The sequence below is a fragment of the Pan troglodytes genome, chromosome 14 (genome assembly GCF_028858775.2).
Source record: "Pan troglodytes isolate AG18354 chromosome 14, NHGRI_mPanTro3-v2.0_pri, whole genome shotgun sequence".
NCBI classification, from domain to species: Eukaryota; Metazoa; Chordata; class Mammalia; order Primates; family Hominidae; genus Pan; species Pan troglodytes.
In genome coordinates, this window is record NC_072412.2 from 17449857 (window position 1) to 17467774 (window position 17918).

General features: G+C 38.7%; 1 protein-coding gene and 1 non-coding gene across 2 annotated transcripts in view; both read right to left on the reverse strand.

Annotated features, from left to right (window-relative positions):
• LOC129136897 (ankyrin repeat domain-containing protein 30B-like) overlaps window positions 1-17918 on the reverse strand; it is a 49335-nt gene that overhangs the window by 22469 nt on the left and 8948 nt on the right. Inside the window, 6 exon segments of the mRNA XM_063792167.1 lie at window positions 2768-2787; window positions 5480-5510; window positions 6460-6475; window positions 10743-11543; window positions 14618-14682; window positions 17284-17421. Of these exon segments, the coding sequence (XP_063648237.1) occupies window positions 2768-2787; window positions 5480-5510; window positions 6460-6475; window positions 10743-11543; window positions 14618-14682; window positions 17284-17421 (1071 nt within the window).
• On the reverse strand, window positions 15942-16048 carry LOC112206672 (U6 spliceosomal RNA). The gene has a single exon (XR_002941107.1). It is a non-coding gene; the product is annotated as a U6 spliceosomal RNA (small nuclear RNA).

The window sequence follows — 17918 nt, forward strand, 5'->3', positions numbered from 1 at the left end:
TGCTTTGAATGCGTCCCAGAGATTCTGGTATGTTGTGTCTTTGTTCTCATTGGTTTCAAAGAACATCTTTATTTCTGCCTTCATTTCGTTATGTACCCAGTAGTCATTCAGGAGCAGGTTGTTCAGTTTCCATGTAGTTGAACGGCTTTGAGTGAGATTCTTAATCCTGAGTTCTAGTTTGATTGCACTGTGGTCTGAGAGATAGTTTGTTATAATTTCTGTTCTTTTACATTTGCTGAGGAGAGCTTTACTTCCAACTATGTGGTCAATTTTGGAATAGGTGTGGTGTGGTGCTGAAAAAAATATATATTCTGTTGATTTGGGGTGGAGAGTTCCGTAGATGTCTATTAGGTCCGCTTGGTGCAGAGCTGAGTTCAATTCCTGGGTATCCTTGTTGACTTTCTGTCTCGTTGATCTGTCTAATGTTGACAGTGGGGTGTTAAAGTCTCCCATTATTAATGTGTGGGAGTCTAAGTCTCTTTGTAGGTCACTCAGGACTTGCTTTATGAATCTGGGTGCTCCTGTATTGGGTGCATAAATATTTAGGATAGTTAGCTCCTCTTGTTGAATTGATCCCTTTACCATTATGTAATGGCCTTCTTTGTCTCTTTTGATCTTTGTTGGTTTAAAGTCTGTTTTATCAGAGACTAGGATTGCAACCCCTGCCTTTTTTTGTTTTCCATTTGCTTGGTAGATCTTCCTCCACCCTTTTATTTTGAGCCTATGTGTGTCTCTGCACGTGAGATGGGTTTCCTGAATACAGCACACTGATGGGTCTTGACTCTTTATCCAACTTGCCAGTCTGTGTCTTTTAATTGGAGAATTTAGTCCATTTACATTTAAAGTTAATATTGTTATGTGTGAATTTGATCCTGTCATTATGATGTTAGCTGGTGATTTTGCTCGTTAGTTGATGCAGTTTCTTCCTAGTCTTGATGGTCTTTACATTTTGGCATGATTTTGCAGCGGCTGGTACCGGTTGTTCCTTTCCATGTTTAGCGCTTCCTTCAGGAGCTCTTTTAGGGCAGGCCTGGTGGTGACAAAATCGGTCAGCATTTGCTTGTCTATAAAGTATTTTATTTCTCCTTCACTTATGAAGCTTAGTTTGGCTGGATATGAAATTCTGGGTTGAAAATTCTTTTCTTTAAGAATGTTGAATATTGGCCCCCACTCTCTTCTGGCTTGTAGGGTTTCTACCGAGAGATCCGCTGTTAGTCTGATGGGCTTCCCTTTGAGGGTAACCCGACCTTTCTGTCTGGCTGCCCTTAACATTTTTTCCTTCATTTCAACTTTGGTGAATCTGACAATTATGTGTCTTGGAGTTGCTCTTCTCGAGGAGTATCTTTGTGGCGTTCTCTGTATTTCCTGAATCTGAACGTTGGCCTGCCTCGCTAGATTGGGGAAGTTCTCCTGGATAATATCCTGCAGAGTGTTTTCCAACTTGGTTTCATTCTCCGCATCACTTTCAGGTACACCAATGAGACGTAGATTTGGTCTTTTCACATAGTCCCATATTTCTTGGAGGCTTTGCTCATTTCTTTTTATTCTTTTTTCTCTAGACTTCCCTTCTCGCTTCATTTCATTCATTTCATCTTCCATTGCTGATACCCTTTCTTCCAGTTGATCGCATCGGCTCCTGAGGCTTCTGCATTCTTCACGTAGTTCTCGAGCCTTGGTTTTCAGCTCCATCATCTCCTTTAAGCACTTCTATGTATTGGTTATTCTAGTTATACATTCTTCTAAATTTTTTTCAAAGTTTTCAACTTCTTTGCCTTTGGTTTGAATGTCCTCCCGTAGCTCAGAGTAATTTGATAGTCTGAAGCCTTCTTCTCTCAGCTCGTCAAAATCATTCTCCATCCAGCTTTGTTCCGTTGCTGGTGAGGAACTGCGTTCCTTTGGAGGAGGAGAGGCGCTCTGCATTTTAGAGTTTCCTGTTTTTCTGTTCTGTTTTTTCCCCATCTTTGTGGTTTTATCTACTTTTGGTCTTTGATGATGGTGATGTACAGATGGGTTTTCGGTGTGGGTGTCCTTTCTGTTTGTTAGTTTTGCTTCTAACAGACAGGACCCTCAGCTGCAGGTCTGTTGGAATACCCTGCTGTGTGAGGTGTCAGTGTGCCCCTGCTGGGGGGTGCCTCGCAGTTAGGCTGCTCGGGGGTCAGGGGTCAGGGACCCACTTGAGGAGGCAGTCTGCCTGTTCTCAGATCTCCAGCTGTGTCCTGGGAGAACCACTGCTCTCTTCAAAGCTGTCAGACAGGGACATTTAAGTCTGCAGAGGTTACTGCTGTCTTTTTGTTTGTCTGTGCCCTGCCCCCAGAGGTGGAGCCTACAGAGGCAGGCAGGCCTCCTTGAGCTGTGGTGGGCTCCACCCAGTTCGAGCTTCCTGGCTGCTTTGTTTACCTAAGCAAGCCTGGGCAATGGCGGGCGCCCCTCCCCCAGCCTCGCTGCCGCCTTGCAGTTTGATCTCGGACTGCTGTGCTAGCAATCAGCGAGATTCCGTGGGCGTAGGACCCTCCAAGCCAGGTGTGGGATATAGTCTCGTGGTGCGCCGTTTTTTAAGCCGGTCTGAAAAGCGCAATATTCGGGTGGGAATGACCCGATTTTCCAGGTGCGTCCGTCACCCCTTTCTTTGACTCGGAAAGGGAACTCCCTGACCCCTTGCGCTTCCCAGGTGAGGCAATGCCTCGCCCTGCTTCGGCTCGCGCACGGTGCACGCACCCACTGGCCTGCGCCCACTGTCTGGCACTCCCTAGTGAGATGAACCCGGTACCTCAGATGGAAATGCAGAAATCACCGTCTTCTGCGTCGCTCACGCTGGGAGCTGTAGACCGGAGCTGTTCCTATTCGGCCATCTTGGCTCCTCCCTCCTGTCCTCTGTTTTTAAAAATGATTTTAGTTACCTATTTTTGACTCTACCTCCCCAACCTAAAACATACAATAAAGACTGACTCTTAGTTCCATAAGAAATAGTGACTGCCAATATATTTGCCATACCCTGAGTATAATTCATCCTCACAAACTGTCCTCAATGATGAACTGGAAATCTACTTAATGGCTGACATAACTTTTGATGTCTAAACTGGAACAAACTTTATAACCTAAAATAAGGAAGAAAGATACAGTTACCTTGTCCCTTATCCATTGTCTATCTCTGATTCAAAGACTAATCTGTGTCACTGGAAAATGACATTGTTTTTCAACATAAAAGCCACTTAAGAAGGCCCTGTTGCTTCCCTTCACCCTGAAACACTACAAAACAGTACCCTGAAATATTTGAAATGTTGAAAAGCTGAACCTACAAATTTCAAGTTGCAAATGTATATTTGTTATTCGGAATATTTTTTCTCACAAAAATTGAAACATTAAAAATAATAAAATCTAACTACTTATTTTATACTTGTCCTTCCTTGTTCAGGTCTACATAAACTAGCAAAGCCTTAAAAATCTTCATAGGTACTTATACCCAAGGAGAGAGACTGCTAGAAAAACTGAGACCTGATAGTTGGATTTCTCTAAGTACTATATATACAGAGAGAAAGATCTGGAAGTGGGAGCCACTATATATAGTGAAAGTGTCTCTCTCACTTCCAGATCTTTCTTCTGCAGGGCTTCATGGCAGTCTCCAACCTTTAAATATTCAGCTCATCAAAGCACAGACTACTGAAAAGATAAACTCAATGACCAACCAAGAAGTTCTGTATTCACCTGTTCCTGAAAAACAACGAAATGGAGTCTCAGTCAGTCATTCACCTCCAGCATAAGCATGTTACCAAAAACCCAACTGAACCACGACTTACTTGCCAGTCAATCTTACCCCTGCTTTATATGTACATGGGTAGGACATCAGAGGCTTGGGAAAAGAGACAAAGGGGAGGGGACATCTGCCTTGGGCCACAGATCTATGTGACTCAGCAACCTTTAATCCCCTAGCATTCAAGGGGCTCTAAGCCACTCTTGTGAGATTTGGGGTGAAAGAACAGAATAGGACATTTCTATCAGATTGTAGAGACCTTTCCCAGTGGCTCTTTTTTTTTTTAATCTTTCAATAGAAAGCTTGAAGTTTGCCCATTCCTCCAATTAAACAAGCAAAAAAGCAGTGACCTATTCAGGACTTCTTTGAACCCTATTTTAGTATGCTCTTCTAGATAACTCCCAATGTCTTCTGTGTTTTTGTTCCTCTAATTTATCTTTAATCAAACTTGTCATAAAATCCAACATTCTGATCTCTTTGGTAAAACTCTTACTCCTACCAATCCTGGGATTGTTTCTTTTCAAACTTGACCTTTCCCTGATAATTCCATTCTTATCTACTTCCACTGGGTTCTCCAGCTAATTCCATTCTTATCCTTTTCCATTTGTTTAATTAGACCCATTCCCTCTTCCTATTATTCAAACACTCACCTACATGATGATATAAAAACAAGAGTAATGGGCTTTGAAATCAGTTTAAATATTACTTCTGCTACCTCCTATATTTAAATAAGTCACTTTGAGTTTCAGACTCTCCATCTGAACAACCATTTTTCCAGGATATTAAATACATTTTGAAATATGAAAGTGTTTTGATTAGCCTCCAAGAGTCCTTAAAATCCTAAAATTCCATGTGCCTTTTATTTTAGCTATAGAAAAATGGTGCTGGCAGAAAGGAATAAAACAATAGAAGAAAAGAACACCAAGCAAAGCAGAGAAGAAAGTAATCAGGAAAAGATTATAGAAAAGTCATGGAAGAAGAAAAAAAGACTCTAGAAAAAAAATGAAAAATGCCTGCAACTAGGCAGGGTACTGCTTTGAAGAAAAACTAAACTTGGAAGTCAGTCAATAGAGAATTCTATAAGATATAGCCTCTAAATATGATTAACATAACATATCTATATCTATTCTCCACTAAGAGTAAAATAATCCATCTATAGATTTACCTGGTCTTCCTTATGAAACAAAAGCCTATGTCTTGTGGCCACAGCTAAGTAAGATCTGCTCTAAACACTTTGATGATAATAACAAGGTACTGGTTACCGCTTTAACAGTTAAACATGTTAGAACAAAGTATTTGATGAATGAGTGTTCTAAGAGAAAACTCTAAAAAGAGTTAACCTATAACAAAATGTAACTTTGTGAATTGATCCAATCTGGACCTGTACCTTGATCTCAGTGATGCAGAGGTCTCCATCAATCTATGCCGAGGGAGAAGAGAAGGGATTAGGGACCAAAGTAGGCAGATGGCAAACTCAAGGGTCAGCTACTTTTTAGCTATGAATCATAGGCCAATTAATCAACCTCTCTGAACCACATTTGCCTGTTTAATACAAAGTAGGTGACAGTAGCACAGATGCTTTGCAAAGCTGTGTGATGACTATGTGAGATGATAAATATTAAGCACATAATATGTTGTCTAGCCCAGAGTAGAATACTCAGCAGATAGTGATTTCTTTTCTCTATATTTTCTGAGTTAACCTATTCGTTTTAAAAAACTGCAAAGTCTTACCTGAATATAGGCTCTACAGAACTCACATCCACTATTAAAGAAAAAAAGTAAAATACATTAAATTAACAAATATAAATAGAAAATACAGAGTATTAACAACGTAAGAGGGCATGATGGCAAATGCCTGTAATCCCAACTACTTGGGAAGGTGAGGCAGGAGGATCACCTGAGGAGCCCAGGAGTCTGAAAGCAGCCTAGGAGACATTGCGAGACTTCAACTTAACTTAAAAGAATCATGCATATTTTCGTGCATGATCCAGATCTTGTTTAAAAAAGCATAATATTCCAACACTTTGTTATGAAGACTCATGATTTGATATAAAGGTTTCCTTTGGGACCATACATTGAGACTATAGTAAAATTATTATTAAGTATACTCTTGGTAGGAAATTAATGCATTAAGAACACTTTTCCCCTCCTTTATAGTTCTCAAATGCACGGAAAAATAGAATTTATCACAATCTGATCTCTACAAGTAAGCTACAGTATACAATAGTCATAATCCAAACAGAATCCCGTAAGACAGACAGAAAATTGTATTATTATCAGAATTAGTGTAAGTGGACAGTGTCAACCTTAGAAAGTATAATTTCTAGAAAAATGAACTAAGAGCAGTTAGAGCAGAGTACACAGTAGTCTCTCTTTATCTGCTCTATGTGTAGAAAGAAACACACACAACATGATTTCCCTCTGCTCTCATGCCACAATCATGAAAACAGAAGACTTCTGTGACCAAATGTGTGGAAGATTTTGTCCACCAAAAAATAAGCAATCAATTCTGTAGCAGAAACCAGCAAGTTGTCCTCTATTTAATTCCAACACTATCTATCTAGAAATAGTGTTAGATCCCACAGGCTGAGGGCTCAGTCTCACAAGACTGCCCTCCCACATCAGTTGCAAATGTGGATCTCTGAATCATCTAACCAGCTGGTTTCAAGTTGGGATTCTCATGACTCCCTCTTTGGGTTTGATTAACGTACTAGAGTGCCCCAAATACTAAGGGAAACACATTTACCAGTTTATTATGAAGGGTATCACAAAGGAGACACATGAAGAGATGCATAGAGCAAGTTATAGGAAAGGGGCATGGAGCTTCCATGCCCTCCCAGGGCACATCAGCCTCCAAACACTTCCATATGTTCAGCTATCTGGAAGGTCTCTGATCCCAGTCCTTCTGGGTTCTAAAGAAAGCTTTATTACATAGGCACGAATAAAAAAAATCTGTGGCTCTTGGTAATTGACCTAATCTTCACCTCCTAGGAGGTTGAGGGGTGGGGCTGAAAGTCCCAACACATCATGTCTTCTTCTTTCTTGTGACCAGCTCCTATCCTGAAGCTACCTAGGGACTGCCAGCCATCACTCAATTATTAGCATACAAAGACATCACTTTGGAGATTCTAAACATTCTATGAGTTGTACGCCAGAAAACAGTGTTGAAGACCAAACATAGATTTCACAATATAATATCCATGGTTTTGATTTCTGTGATTTCAGTAATTCATGGTCAGCCATAGTCCAAAAATATTAAATGGGGAATTCTAGAAATATGCAAGTCATAAGTTCTAAATAATGTGTCATTCTAAGGAGTATGATGAAATATTAAGACATCATTTTCCATCTCACCCAGGTCATGAATCATTCCTTTGCATGTGCTATCTGCCCATTAGTCATCAAAATGGTCTGTTTCTGAGTCCCAACCATCAACATTGTCATGGCTCAATGATCCACCATCACATGAAGCAGATGATCCACCTTCTGATATGTAGTCAGATAGCCAGAAATAATTAGTAGCCTAACACCACATGACAACTCCTACCTCATTCACCTGACTTCATCTCATCACATAGGCATTATATCATCTCACAGTCATCACAAGAAAAAGAAGGGTGAGTACAATACAAGACACTTTGAGAGACCGTATTCACCTAACTTTGATTACAATGTATTGTTATTGTTTTATTTTATCATGAGTTATTCTTAATTTCTTACTGTGCCAAATTTATAAATTAAACTATCATAAATATGCATATATAGAAAAAACATGTATATATAGGGTTTCATACTATCCACAGTTTCAGACATTCACCGGGTGTCTTAGAAAATACCCCCCATGGATAAGGGTGAATTACTGTACTTATTTGTGTGTGTTTGTTTATGTTTGTGTGAGAGAGAGACACAACACAGATCTCCACTCTCCACAAGAAGCAGATAAAAAAGACAACACTTTTCCTCACACTTTACCCTTAGGTTTTGACAATTCTGGAAAAATATTGGCATGTGTACTTACCAGTCTAGACAATTTTCCAGACCCTAGGTATGTTGGCTGCTTCAGTTACAAAAAGTTAGGTAGGATCTTGGGAGATTTTTTCTTCGACACCAGAAATATCAACCATATCAACAGTATACTTAACAACCCTAAAATAATTCTTTTGAACAGATTACCACTGAAGAACTTGTAAGTTAAATCTAATTGACTTTTCAGTAATCTTACTGCTTGAAATTCTCACATTTAAAAGTAACTCCTCTCCTACTTTTCATTAGCCACTGCTCAATCTCCTTTACCAAGTCTTCTGACTCTGTGAAATGTTGATACTCCCAGGGTTTTGTCAATGGCTTTCTTCTTATTCTACATCTTCTGCATCATGGATAAGCTCATTGAGATCTATGGCTTTGCCTAATAATTATAATAAAATTATTCTAAGCCTACATCTCCAGAGTTCTATCTCCAGCTAGAAATACGTATAAACCAATTACCTACAGAAAATATCCCACATGAATGTTTCATTGAACTCAATATGTAAAGAAAATGGTTGGTCTGTCCCATGACTATTTGCACTTCTCTGCTGACCTGACAATTTTCTTTTCTTTTCTTTTCTTTTTTTTTTTGAGATGGAGTCTCGCTGTGTCACCCAGGCTGGAGTGCAGTGGTGAGATCTCGGCTCACTGCAAGCTCCACCTCCTGGGTTCATGCCATTCTCCTGCCTCAGCCTCCTGAGTAGCTGGAACTACAGGCGCCTGCCACCACGCCCAGCTAATTTTTTGTATTTTTAGTAGAGACGGGGTTTCACCCGTGTTAGCCAGGATGGTCTCCATCTCCTGACCTCATGATCTGCCCACCTTGGCCTCCCAAAGTGCTAGGATTACAGGCACCATGCCCAGCCCTGACCTGACAATTTTCTACTCCTTCCCCATGAGCATTGTAAATGCTCATGCACAGTCTGTAAACTTAAGACCTGAGATTTTCTCTGTCCCCTAGCTTTTTAAACTCAATAATAACTAAACCATATTAACTGTACCTCTTTTCTGCCCTTGCTTTATCTTTCCAGTGACACTGGAAATACAAACTTATTATTTTATATTTATATTTCCTACTTAGACATGGCCCCTTAACTGATGGCTTTCACAGTGAAAAAGAAACCCTACCAATTACTATTGTTATTTTTTAAGTTAAAAAAATTCAGTAAAACAAATCAAAATAAAATAATGGCAAAGAAAGACATACAGGTTTGTATCTGTAAATTGAGCTTCTGAACTTGATTCCTTTTACCCTGGAAGGGTCAAATTTTCATAATAGATTGATACTAGGCCACAGATTGGTGAAAAAAAAAAGACTATAACATGAACTACTACAAAAGCTTACTTTGTCTTTAAATCTTTTTATGTAATTACCCTCCATCTATCTTCTATGTGAAGGGCCAGCAAACTGTGTATCACAGGCCAAATTCAGCTTACCAAATGGTTTTTTATACATAGTTTTCTTGGAGTGCAATCATGCCTATTTGCTCACACATTATCTATGGCTGCTTTCACTCTACAATGCAGAGTTCAATAGCTGTTATAGAGACACATGGCCTAACATATTTCTTTTTCTTTTTCTTTTTTTTTTTTTTCAGATGGAGTGTTGCTCTGTCACCCAGGCTGGAGTGCAACGGTGCGATCTCAGCTCACTGTAGCCTCCGCCTCCTGGGTTCAAGCAATTCTCCTCCCTCAGCCTCCCAAGTAGCTGGGATTACGGGCACGTGCCACCAAGCCTGGCTCTTTTGCATATTTTTAGTAGAGATGGGGCTTCACCATATTGGCCAAGCTGTTCTCGAACAAACTCCTAACCTCACGATCCACATGCCTCAGCCTCCCAAACTGCTGGGATTATAGGCGTGAGCCACCACACCCAGCGGTCTAACATATTTCCTATCTGGCACTTTACAGGAAAAGTTTGCCAATCTCTGCCTTATACCACGACCAGAATGCCCTGATGCTCAGATCCAATCTTGTGACTCCCCTGCTCAAACTTTTCCAATGAATCCCTGCAGAAAACATTGCTGGCTTCCTATGCCTAGTAATTATTTATTCGTTTTTTGCTGCAGAAACACAAGTTTATTTAGATATTCATTATTCCATTACCCCCCATTCCATCTCAAAAATAGAAATCATTCTTCTAAGCTAATCACAGTAATTACATTTGCTTTCCTAGTGACTGGCTTAGAAATGAGCATGTGGTATAATCCAGCCAACAAAATGTTACAGGAAGATTATTGCAAGCTTCCAAGTTTTCTCTCTATTTAAAAGAAACATGTGAACAAAGCAGCCCTTCCAGCCTTTAAATATTGTCTTGAGAGAGCATGATGATTGGAGCTGTTGCTAATTAGCCAACCAAAAGTGGGATGCTGACTGGGCACAGTAGCTCACACCTGAATTCCCAGCACTTTTGGAGGCCAAGGCGGGGCTATCACGAGGTCAGGAGTTGGAGTTTGGCCAATATAGTGGAACCCTGTCTCTACTAAAAATACAAAAAATCAGCCAGGTGTGGTGGTGGGTGCCTGTAATCCCAGCTACTTGGGAGGCTGAGGCAGGAGAATTGCATGAACCCAGGAGACGGAGGTTGCAGTGAGCCGAGATCGCTCGCGCCATTGCACTCCAGCCCGGGCAACAGTGCGAGACTCCATCTCAAAAACTAAATAAATAAAATAAAATAAAAAATACAAAAGGGATCCTATGATATCCCTGTACTACCAAAACAACTTTGGTTCCTATGATTTTAGCCACTGTTAGTTAGTTCATCTAGTATTTACAACCAGAAGTATTGTGAGAATTTTTCCAGGGCCTACAGAATAAGATCTATTTATTTCTACACTATTAAAAAGTGTTGCCTAAGCTTGCCTTATTTAGATATTCAAGTCATTCCCAACAACTCCCATATCACACTTTTTTCACTAGGGAACCCAAAGTGCCAATAAACCCTGCAAAGTTCACTCAAGCATCTTACCATTTGTACTTGCTTTTGTAGATGTTTCTTTTGTAGGACATGCAATCATATTAGATGTACCTTTTTCCAAAACTTCAGTTTTATTAGGTGTTACTCCTGCCATGCATTCAGTCTTTACAGATGTTTCTTTTTCCTCCCATGTGATCTTCCTAGGTCTTTCTTTTGCTGGCCATGAAAATTTCTCAGATGTTTCTTTTGTAGGCCTCAAAATTTTCCTAGGTGTTTCTTCTGTTGACTGTTCAAACTTTCCAGATGTTGCTTTCCCCAGACATTGAATTTTGGCAGATGTTCCCTCCACCAAGCGTGCAGCCTCATCAGGTGTTTTTTCCACCAAGCTTTCAGCCATGTCAGGTGTTCTTTCCGCCAAGGGTGCAGCCTCGTCAGGTGTTTTTTCCACCAAGCTTTCATCCATGTCAGGTGTTCTTTCCGCCAAGGGTGCAGCCTCGTCAGGTGTTTTTTCCACCAAGCTTTCATCCGTGTCAGGTGTTCTTTCCGCCAAGGGTGCAGCCTCGTCAGGTGTTTTTTCCACCAAGCTTTCAGCCGTGTCAGGTGTTCTTTCCGCCAAGGGTGCAGCCTCGTCAGGTGTTTTTTCCACCCAGCTTTCATCCGTGTCAGGTGTTCTTTCCGCCAAGGGTGCAGCCTCGTCAGGTGTTTTTTCCACCAAGCTTTCATCCGTGTCAGGTGTTCTTTCCGCCAAGGGTGCAGCCTTGTCAGGTGTTTTTTCCACCAAGCTTTCATCCGTGTCAGGTGTTCTTTCCACCAAGGGTGCAGCCTCATCAGGTGTTCCTGTAGATGTTCCTTCTGCCAAACACACAATCTGGTTAAATTTTCTTTCTGCTTAAATATCATCCTCCTGACTTCACCTGGCAAACTTCTACTTATTCTGTATGCTTTCCTTAAATATTACCAAACTTTTCTTTTCTCTCTTCTCTTTTTTTTGATGGAGTCTTGCTCTGTTACCCAGGCTAGAGTGCAGTGGCATGATCTCAGCTCAATGCAATTCAAGCGATTCTCCTACCTCAAGCGACTCTCCTACCTCAGCCTCCCAAGTAGCTGGGATTACAGGCACAGGCCACATCACCTGGCTAATTTTTTGTATTTAGTAGAGACGAGTTTCACCATGTTAGTCAGGCTAGTCTCAAACTCCTGAGCTCAAGCAATCCATCTGCCTTGGCCTCCCAAAGTGCTAGGATTACAGGAGTGAGCCACTGTGCCTGGACACTACCAAACATTTTAAAGCTTTAATTCTTCACCTTGGATATAAAATTTCTGACACATGCTGAATATGGTAATGGCATGACATAGTAAGTAATAATTATAAGCTCCAAAAGGGGTTCTGGCACAGAGTAAACACTAAATAAAGTAATAAATAATAAAAAAGATAATAATAAGAAGAAAAATGCTTAGTATCTTAATAAAGAAGCAAATAAAAAAGACAATGATAATAACAAGGAAGACACTTAGTACCTTAAAGATAGCTGACAGTTATTTGTTAAGTGGACAAGCAGATAAACGAATAAAAAACATTTTTAAGGAAATTCTGTTGGAAAAATGCAGAAATTCAATAGGCACAGCTCTTCTGTATTATGAGCACCTTAAAGACCCAAACTATGTGTATTCCATCTTTGTCTCCTGCAACTTGCCAAACCTAACTTATAGAGGTCCTTTGATAAATATATAATAAAGATGTGCTCATACAGTTCATATTGTACAATGCATTGTGTCACATTTAGGTATCACAGTAGCATTTTCATTATTGTGAAAAGTTTTTGTAATTTTTTAATAATTTTTTGTGTTTAGAGTTAAGCTATTTGAATATTTATAATGATAATATTTTGGCTATTAGAGTATCTTGCTGTAACAAAATTACTATTAACACACTAATTATCCAGTAGATAGAACAACATGCCTTGCTCTAATGAAGTAAATATATCTTATTTGGTTTCAACTTAGACGGAATGAAGTTGATAATAGTGAGACCTTGTTGGTACAAGACTATGTAACATAACCTGCGCTTCTCAACAAAGAATTGCTTTTCTGACTTCTGCACTCAGTAGGTATCTTTGAAAGATAATCTCCTATTGGTACTGATGCACCCTGGCTAAGTTTTGTAATTCTTGCTGACATTTGTTTATGGTGCCAGAAAAGTATTATTAAATTCCAAATTCTAAAGATAGTTACTTTTTTAGTGACACAAGTCACTTTGTCACACAGTTGATCCTTGAATAAGGGTTTTCACTCTAGGAGCCCACTAATAGATTTTTCTTTTCCTTTCCCACTGCAAGATGGCAAGACAAATCTCTCCTCTGCCTTCTCCTTATCAGACTACTCAACATGAAGGCAGTAAGAATGAAGATCTTTATGTATAATAATTGACTTCCACTTAATAAATAGTGAATATATTTTTTCCTCCTTATAACAGTTTCTTTCCTCCAGCTCACTTTATTGTAAGAATACCGTATATAGTACATATAAAATAGAAACTATGTGTTTAATTGACTGTTTATGCTTTCAATAAGGCTCCAGGTCAACAGTGGAATATTAGCAAAGTTTTGGAGGAGTCAAAAGAAACAGATTTTCATATGAAGCAGATTTTCAGCTGCATGGGGGATCAGCACCCTAACTCTCATATTGCTCAAGATTCAACTGTAATTAACTCTCATTTACTAAATGCAAACCATTTATTGTAAAAATTAAATAGAGCCCAGAAGTTCAATACCAGCCTGGGCAACATAAGAAGACCCTGTCTCTACAATAAATAAATAAATAAATAAATAAATAAAACCATGTTTCTTCATAGCTTATTGTGTGAGTTCATCAGGCTCGTGGGAAACATTTTAAGATGACATTATAGGACATAGACACAAATCTCCTTGGAAGGCCAGAAAGTTTTGTAAAAGTCTCAAGATAGGGTTATGGCTGAAAGCAGTCTAATCCTTACCTTGAGTAAATAACCTAAAGTGGGTACAAAGGAAAGTAGAGTAGTTTATCTAAATAGCTTGTTTACTCATGCAGTCTTAAGACTCCCCTTTGATCACCCATGGGCAGGATGGCTCTCCTGGGGTGGGGTGACCAGATTAATTACCCACAGGTATGTTGACTCAAAGCCTTTGTCATTAAAACTTTGCTAATAAATGCCCACAGGGCCAGCCTGCCAGGGTTGTGGCTGCTGACTCCTTACAGCGCCTTCCTTGGTGTCTGTAATGGTCTCAGAACCCTTGCTGCTCTTTCACTGAATATGGGTGTCTGGGTATGTGTCTCATCCGTCATGCAGCCGGGGTCTGCAGGATAGACCCCTGCAGGTTATAATATTCAAATGTTACAGTTTTCTGTTATTAATTCCTACTCTCCATTATTAGATGTTCAATTCTTTGTGGCTTGTAATTCAGGGCATGTAAAGTAATTATAATTTGTAATAACATTTATTTATAAATATATTAATTCATTAAAGTGGATGACCTGATCATCCCCTATTACTGAGCTCATCAATCACACCAAGGGTTATACATTGTATAACAAGTCTAAGTTGTTATGACAATTGAGGAATCATACAATATACAAACTTAAAAATTGTGTTACCTATATACACAAAATATTATATAGGATTTTAGGGACCATAATTAAATATTTTTTCAGATAATATTTTTTGAGATTATAAACTACCTACACCTAAATTCTTAACTAATTCTGAATAATAAATTAAAAAAATAAATCAAAGCTATGTATACATATATATATACACACACACCCACATATATGTATATATGTAAACACATGCTATTTGCACATTGCTTTTTGAATTGCTTTTTTGTGATCAGCACTTCCATAATCTTATGGTAGCACCATCAAGAGTAGTTTGCTATCCGAAGTCTTACCTGGATTGGTATTTTAAGGATTTTTAGGTAATTTTCGTATATGTTCCAAAAGTTGTTGATGAATGCTATGTATAAAAATGTAATAAATAAAATTACTATTTTAACAAGATATAAAAAACATTTACCAAATTTATTAAGTTCTTAGAGTATTTCAGACAATATCAGAGCTAACATCAGAATGTTACTTATTTCACAGACTTTAAGTCTGTAAGCTCTATGAACTTATTAAGCTTCTAATTAAATAATAAATAAAGTAAGATGAAATACTCATGAATTGAGGGCAGTATAACTCAGTAAATTAACTAGAGTTAGCTTGGCTTAATGGAAAATGTCCCTAACTCAGAAAAAGTCCTAGCGCAGTTACCAACAGGTATTTTTTCTTGAACAAGTTGCTTCTCTTAGGCTCAATGTCTTCTAAAAATGAGGATTTTAGAGACTTATTTCACTAGGTTATTACAAAGATTAAACAAGATAACATTTTTAAAATGCTCAAAGAAATAGTGAAGCAATGAAATAATTTATTCTTCAATCTTATTGCTGAAACTATTTTAAAATTCCCAATAAAACCCAATGTGTTGGCCTGGTGCGGTGGCTCATGCCTGTGATGCAAGTACTTTAGGATGCTGAGACAGGGGGATTGCTTGAGCCCAGAAGTTCAAGACCAGCTTGGGCAACACAGGGAGACCCTGTCTCTACAAAAAATAAATTTAATTTTTTTAAAAAAAGTGTTTCTTCATAGGTTGTAATGTTGAAATGTTGCAGTTTTCTGTTATTAATTCCTACTTTTGGTTATTAGATGTTCTATTCTTTGTGGCTTGTAATTCAAGGCATCTAAGCTATTTTATAATTTGTAATGAAATTTATTTGTAAATATATTAATTCATTACATTGGATAACCTGATTATCCTCTATTACCGACCTCATCAATCACACCAAGGGCAGAAAACTAACAGATCTCAGCACCTGGCTTGGACTACTACTACTATTTATCTACCTCCTTAAACCTGAATCAACAAATCTTTGTTAGAATGATGCTTAAGTCACGATGTTCATTTCCAGCTGCTGTGGAACACAAAACCCTACCTTTATTTTTTGTAAGTTCCACAAACAAGATGCAAGTTGGTATTTTCTCATTTCTGAGAGGCCTACTAACAACATATTGCACACAAGATCCTATGTGTTACCACATCTCATTTCATAGATCACCTTACATAAATATTTTTTGTATGAAAATCACAACTGCAATCCTGGGTGTCACCCATTTTGCTTTGATTCACACCATTTCCTTGGAGCTAGTTAGTCAAATGTCCTTTTGGGGACTGCAAGAAATATGCAACACTTCACAGATTTGTGTGTCATCCTTGTGCAGGGACCATGCTAACCTTCTTGACATTGTTTCAATTTTAGTATATGTACCCCTGACACCAGCACAAATCCCTACTTTTATATGTGAAGACCGATCAGTGATGGATGAGGCTTAGCTCTGTTAAATCTAAGCAACTTACTTGAGATAGACTGAAGTCTATTGAATGGCTTCATGGTAATGCAGAATTTGAAAACATTTTAAAAACTCGAGGTAAAGATGCAAGTAACATGGAAGATTTTTACTTTCAGGAAAAGGGAATCACTTGAGGGAACAACCACAAGTTGGAACCCACTACAACTTTGGAAAGATGACATGGGATTTTACAGAATAAGATGAGACCTTCCACTACCTATAAAACGGTGCTACACGGGATATAAAGTGCCAGGAATATAGATCTGGTAACAAAATAAAAATGGATCTCTAATTTCTTCCTGTAACAGTATTTCAACCTGTCGTACAGTCTTAAACTTTCACAACTAATATTTGCTAGAGAAAATAGAAAAAGTCACTCAAATGATAACTTATCATGAAGGTCTAGGCCAAGTCCGGGCTAAGATGTGGGTTTCACATCAGGTTTTGAGTGGGAGGAGAATGGTCAATTTGCTCACTATGTGTGTGGCAAAAGATAAAAGTCCTAGCTGCCAGAGCAGGGTGCTGGTACTTTGGAAACAATGGCTGAGAATATGTATGTGAACTTTAAAAAACTGTAATAACTTTGAAGTCTACATATGGATCACCATGAAAACTGAGGGATCTGTGTTAGTAAGGGCATCCTGGTCACAAAGGTCAATCATTACCAGACTGCAGAAGCAGTTTCAATGGCAACGGCACAGCAACAGAATCAATGGAAACAACAAAATGAAGAGAATGGCCGTGTCCCCCCCAATCCTTCTGACTTATGCAAAATGAATGTCTTCCTTGGACTTAAGGAACCCCTTAGATTCCTTTTAAAAATTCAAGTATTAAGGTATGGAAGACAGCCCCCAGGGGACACTATCAGGTTTTCTGCCGAAGTGGACATTTCCAGACCCAAATAACTAATTAGAAAAATCAAAATTGTGACACTGTGTTTATCCCGAGCCTAGGGGTTATACTTCAAATCAAGCAGTCAAGATTAGGATCCCTAGGGATAAAGTTGTTGAAAGTCCTAAAATAAAGAATCCTGGACCCAGTACTCCTTCTAACTAGTCTGGCTTTTTGCCTAGTTTCTGGCTGATGAAGTGAACTAAGTCATTGTCTTTCAAAAACTACCTGAAACAAACTATAAAATCTCACCTAGCCTTTAAATGTAAACACTTACTAATTAACTCCACAAGCAGCAGCATAACGTTCTGCAGTTATTCCATGTATGTCTTCAGCAAAGACGTCAACATTTTGCTGAAGAAGCATGCCGACTATCTCTGATGAGCCTTCGCATATGGCAAGCATGAGGGCTGTGCTAAAATAACAAAGAGATAACTTATTACGAGCAGAATCAATTTAATATGTGCCTATCAGTGTAGAATTAACCATTTACATGTACTAACAAACATAAGTATCTTGAGTGCTCAAGTGTTTATCCTTGCAAATCACCACCAAATCTAAAAGGAAGGGGCAAAAAGACTCATGTCCCACTGGGGTATGGCATACTAGAATTGGCTAACATAAAGTCCCTTGAGGGGCAAGGAATTATGATTTGTTCACTAACCTAAAAGAGGCAAAGATTTAAGGGAAGAATTATCTATTTCTTCCTTAGTCTGATATAATATTTTGTACTTCAAAATCAGCTAGAAGTCAGACAAGAGAGAGCAATCTGAAGGCTTAAAACAATATTAGGAATAATGATATTAGTAGTAGTCATAGTAAGTTTAGTTAATGATGTTGATAAGAATGTATGAGACACTGAATTAAATGCTGTTGATATTTATAATGTTACTTCAACACAATCGTCCTTAA